Source organism: Suricata suricatta, chromosome 12 (assembly GCF_006229205.1).
Source record: "Suricata suricatta isolate VVHF042 chromosome 12, meerkat_22Aug2017_6uvM2_HiC, whole genome shotgun sequence".
Taxonomy (NCBI): Eukaryota; Metazoa; Chordata; class Mammalia; order Carnivora; family Herpestidae; genus Suricata; species Suricata suricatta.
The window spans coordinates 81,860,714-81,866,379 of NC_043711.1; the positions used below are offsets into that span (position 1 = coordinate 81,860,714).

Sequence of the window (5,666 nt, forward strand, 5' to 3'; positions counted from 1 at the left end):
AAGGCCGGAGACAGCTTGGCTGGACTTTCCTATGGGCTCCTCAGACGCTGTGCTAAAACTGCAGCCTCTGTTTCTCCTTTACCCTAGCCTTTTCACATGACCCTGTTTCTTAGTAACCGACCTGTGCTTTTTACCCTTTATAAGCTGAATGTGTTTTCTCAATAAACTGAGGCTTGATCAGAGACTTTGTCTTGCCTCCATTCTCTGTGCTTCTTGCCCTACCTCATTCTCACCCCCTCCCTCAGGACCTGCGCTGACTGACCTGCCGGTCGGGTCACTCTCCCAGTGTACCCGTGCCAGGGGAGTGTGCAGCCCTGAACCACTGCCCAGCCTCCTGACTGACGGGCGTGAACACTGAAGGGGAGTACTACCATGTGGGGGGGGGGGGGGGGAACAATTGCTTATTCAAAGCAAAAATATCATAGAAGTAAAAATCTGTGACAATAATAGCACCAAAGGAGAAAGAAAGGATAAAAGTATATTATTTTAAGAGTCTTACATTGTATCTGTTAGGTGATGCTCTGTCTGGAGTTAAAACAACTAGCCAAATACAATCCAAAGTACTCTGTTTTTAGAAAATCAAGCTTGAATTTCAGACTGTATTCTTCAGTAATCAAAGACATAGGAAGGAGTTTAATTCTTAAATTAATACTACTTTAGGGAAACAGCAGTCAGGTTAAGATTTAAAAAGATTTCCCACTATCTCCCTACAAAACACTTACTAGTTACAAAAGGAAAAGGAGTAACTTTATAGTCAACAAGCCTAAGAGACACACATTAATGAAATGTTCAAAATGAAATGCTTAAAACTAACATCACCAATAATGAGACAAAACTGTACACCACCCAGCCTACAAACATGAACACAACATGTCTCTAATATTCCTGCCTAAAAAAACATAACTGAATCTTATCACAGGGAAACTTCTCAGACAAACTCATATTCTACAGAATTACTGGCCTATAGGGGCCTGGGTGGCTCAGTCGGTTAAGCATCCAACCTTAATTTCAGCTCAGGTCATGATCTCACAGTTCGTGAGTTTGAGCCTCCACACTGACAGCACAGAGCCTGCTTGGGATTCTCTCTCTCTCCTCCTTTCTTTGCCCTTCCTCTGCTCATGTGAGCATACAGGTTCTCTCTCTCAAAATAAATTTAAAAACTTAAATAAATAACTGGCCTATAATCATTAAGTGTCAAAATTATGAAAGTCAAAGAAAGGATGAAGAACTTTTCTAGACTGAAGGAGACCAGAGAGACATGACAATTAATAGAACATGTGATACCGAACCAACTTTTTCCTATGAAGGGCAGTTTTGTGACAAGTGGAGAAACTTAAACAGGGTCGGAGGATTGGATCGCAGAAATCTAACAACGTTAATTTCCTGATCTGATGGTTGTACTATAGTTATGTACAATGTCCTTGTTTATACAAGATATATATTACAGTATTCGAGGGGGAGGTAAGGAAATCACCAGCTCAGCAACTAACTCTCAAATGAGTCAAGGAAAAAAAGGTTTTGGTACTGTATTGCAACTTTTCTATAAGCTTATGATTGTTTTATAATAAACTTTTAAAAGACAGCATTCAGGTTCCATTATCTGAACCAACCTTAAAAGAACACTTATGAGGCCAAAAGGGAAACTGGAACACTGACTAAATATTTGACAGTATTAACAAATGATAATGTTAGGTTTTTTTCTTAGAGTCCTTATCTGTTAGAGATATATATGTATATACTGTTTACTGACAAAACAATTCAGTGCATATGTATAACATGATGTATAAGGTACTTGCTTCAAAACAACCCAAACTGGGTGAAGGGGGCACCTGGGTGGCTCAGCTGGTTAGGCATCAGACTCTTGATTACTGTGATCCCACGGTTCCTAGGTTCAAGCCCCATGTCAGGCCCTGAACTAACAGCACAGAGCCTGCTGGGGATCCTCTCACTCCCTCTCTCTCTGCCCCTTCTCAACTCAAGGTCATACTCTCTCTCTGTCTCGGTCTCTCTCTCAAAATAAATAAATAAATTTAAAAAACATTGGGGCACCTGGGTGGCTCAGTTGGTTACATGTCCAACTCAGTTTCAGCTCAGGTCAAGATCTCACATATTGTGAGTTTGAGCCCCCCATCAGGTTCGCAACTGACAGTGTGGGGTCAGCTTGGGATTCTCTCTCTCTCCCCGTGTCTGCCTCTCCCCTGCTCAAACACACTTTGTCTCTCAAAATAATAAACAAAAATAAATTTTAAAAGGCAAAAGGTTAAAAATCAATTCAACGGGGACCATAAAGATGAAAGAAGATCAGCCATGATTAACGCTGTACTGACAGTTGTTGAGGTTAATCGGTACGCAGGCATTCATTACACTGTTCTCTCTGTAGCTATATTTGTTTTAAATCCCCCATAATTAAAAAAGGAGGAGGCTGTTGTTTAGAGGCTCTGGAAAAAAATAGCCCTGAGTCAAATTCTGGCTCTGCCATACTAGTCGTATGACTTTTAGAAAGTTATTCTACTTCTCTGAGCCTGTTTCTTCATCTCATAAGAGGGCTAATAACTAGCACTACCTCCAAAACCTGTGGTGGGACTCAATGTGCCAATGACATAAAGTGCACAGTTCCTGGAAGAGAGTAAATGCTCAGTAGACATGAGTTATCATCATCTTCTCTGCCACTCTGGAGGTAGCAACCTGATGTTTTAAACTGGCCAGGACTAGAGGAAAGAAAGTCTCTTCTACAAGAAAGTAAAGACTCCCAACTGCTAGCCCTAAAAAATACATTTATTCTCTAGCCCCAAGTGAACCATGGTTTATGCTGGATGCATAAGAAAGAATCTTGTTTTGGTCTTTTTAGTTACAATAGGTTTGCTGTAAGGCTGATGAAGTCAGAGACACAGAATAGTAAACTCTGAGTACTTATTCATTCATTCAAAAGACAAGCACCCTATTCTGTGCCAGACTCCATGAGGAGAGCGGGGAATACAATGAGACCCAATTCTTACTGGATAAGATGTAGACTGCTAACAGACACATACGCCATCTCCAGAATCACAGCTGACACCCTAAATTATAAGGCATTTAGTGAGGCAAAAACCTTCTGGGGTATTACACTAGCTCAGCATCACCACCCATCAGCCAACTGCCAGTCTAGACCACAGAAAGATCCCCCAGCCCAAGATGGGCTGACCAAGTGCCCTTCCTGGAAATCTGAGCTGGGGCTGAGACACAACTGTGATCTGTGAGTAACGAGAAGTGTAACACGTAAACCAGGACCCACAGGCTGCTGTGCTCTGCAACAAGGATGAGGAAGCAGGAAAAGCTGGTCTGAGAAGACAAGAAAGTATGAGCCTAAAGGTACAGGCCTTTCTAGACACCTGCAGTATTCCTGCCCTTGGCTTAGGCTGAATGGCTTGAAGACATTTCTCACTGTTACTCACAACCAGAGTCCTAACAAACACAAACACCAGGCAACTGGTGGCTTTGATGCTGCCATGTCCTAAGACATGAAACAGGACCCTCCCTTCTCAATCCAGGACTTAGGAGTCACAGAAAGGGCCCACCTCTCTCTTTTCCCTCCTCTCCAATGGCTGCAGCATGTAGCTTCATAAAAGGTCAGGCCCCCAAACCGACCCCTTATTCCATGTGTTTAGCGCTCTAACTGATGGTTAGGGACCCTGGCTTGACCACAGATGCCTACAGAAATCCCAAACTTCTTAAAATACTGTACACTTCTAAGAAAATGTGGTTCTAAAAAAGGATTGAAGAGGCGCCCAGCTGGCTCAGTTGGTAGAGCATGCAACTCTTGATCTTGGGGTTGTGGGTGAGCCCCACATTGGGCATAGTGATTACTTTAAAAAAATAAAATCTTGGGGTACCTTGATGACTCAAGTGGTTAAGCGTCTGACTCTTGATTTCAACTCAGGTCATGATCTCATGGTTTGTAACACTGAGCCCCGGATCAGGCTCTGTGCTGACAGCGCAGAGCCTGCTTGGGATATTCCCCCTCCCTCCCTCTCTCTCTCTCTCTCTCTCTCTCTCTCTCTCTTCCCTTTCCCCACTCACATGCATGCATGCACACACACACTCTCTCTCTCTCAAAATAAACATTTAAAAAATTAAAAAACAAAAAAGGATTAGAGACAATAAAACTGATTCTAAAGACATACATATAATACTGCTTCCAGAAAGATGGAGCAGACATACTTTTCCTTAGTCTTTCTGCTACTAAGTACAAATATATCTTTCAAGAAACAAACAGGAGGGAGCCTGGGTGGCTCAGTCAGTTAAAACAGCTAACTTCAGCTAGGGCCATGATCTCACAGTTCATGAGTTTGAGCTCCCTATCTCTGCTGTCAGGACAGACCTGCATCGGATCCTCTGTCCTCCCCTCTCTCTGTCCCTCCCCCACACTCTCTCTCTCTCTCTCTCTCTCTCTCTCTCAAAAATAAACAAACATTAAAAAAAAATGAAGGAGAAATGAAGACATTCTAAGATGAAAAACAGAGAATCTGCTGCCAGAGTGTCTAAAAGAAGCTGTCTAAACAGAAAGGAAAAGATAAAAGAAGGAAGCTCTAAAAAACAAAAAACAAATAAAAAAATATATATGTATATACACATATGACCTTACCCCCTCTACCAGCACTAGCTGGGTGCAACCCACAGAGGTCATGTTGGCTTTTGTTGCTTCTTCTCGAAAGACAGTAATAAGTTCCTCCAAACGCCTTAATTTTACCTCTTCCGGAACATCATCTTTCAGCCTGTGATATGCCCTGGTCTTCTATAAAAAAGAGAGAGAGAGATGGAGACCACCAAGGACTCACAGAATCCCCCCCCCCCGACACCCCTGCTCCCATAGAATCCACTCTTAAGGTACAGAGGAGGCCCAGGTTCATTCCACTTGCAAGTCACAGACATATTACAAGAGCCCAAGCCACACCAGGAGGGCTCTCTTGCTCTAAGAGCATTCTAAGAGAAAAAAGTAACTATGCAATAAAGTCACATTTTTACAAGGGTTAAATTCTAAATATAGCCCATGAAACTCATAGACTCAAAATTGCTCCTGATAGGGGCGCCTGGGTGGCTCAGTCGGTTAAGTGACCGGCTTCAGCTCAGGTCATGATCTCACAGTTCGTGGGTTCGAGCCTCGCGTCGGGCTCTGTGCTGACAGTTGGCTCAGAGCCTGGAGCTTGCTTCCGGTTCTGTGTCTCCCTCTCTCTCTGACCCTCCCCTGCTCACGCTGTCTCTCTCTGTCTCTCAAAAATAAATAAAAGACATAAAAAAATATTTTTAAAAAATTGCTCCTGATATATTTATAGGATACAAATGTAACCTTTACACAAATGTAACATACACTAAATAAGTCATGTACCAGGTTACTAAGCAGCACTGTTTATAGATAAGACACAAGATAAAAAGCAGCCTAAACACTTGCCAACAGGTTGTTAGTAAAGGAATCATGCTTTATCCACACGGAGTACCGCGCCACTGTAAAAAGGCTGTGACGATTCCATATGTGTTGATAAGATTGCTCTCAAACACACTCGTAACAAAAATAAGGTACAGATGAACATGTACAACTGTGGTATAAAAAGAATATATACAAATATGTTTATAAAGACAAGAAATAACTCTGGAAGTTTACAGAAGAAATTCCTAAGAGTGGTGGCCTTCAG

General features: G+C 42.3%; 1 protein-coding gene across 3 annotated transcripts in view; it reads right to left on the minus strand.

The window, feature by feature from the left end:
• CDK5RAP1 (CDK5 regulatory subunit associated protein 1) overlaps positions 1–5,666 on the minus strand; it is a 36,861-nt gene that overhangs the window by 9,159 nt on the left and 22,036 nt on the right. For 2 of the 3 annotated variants that reach the window (XM_029918027.1, XM_029918028.1), the window contains one exon: positions 4,622–4,771. In XM_029918027.1, coding sequence (XP_029773887.1) covers positions 4,622–4,771 — 150 coding nt within the window. The remainder of the gene's footprint in view (positions 1–4,621; positions 4,772–5,666) is intronic. The other variant, XM_029918029.1, reaches the window with a different exon arrangement.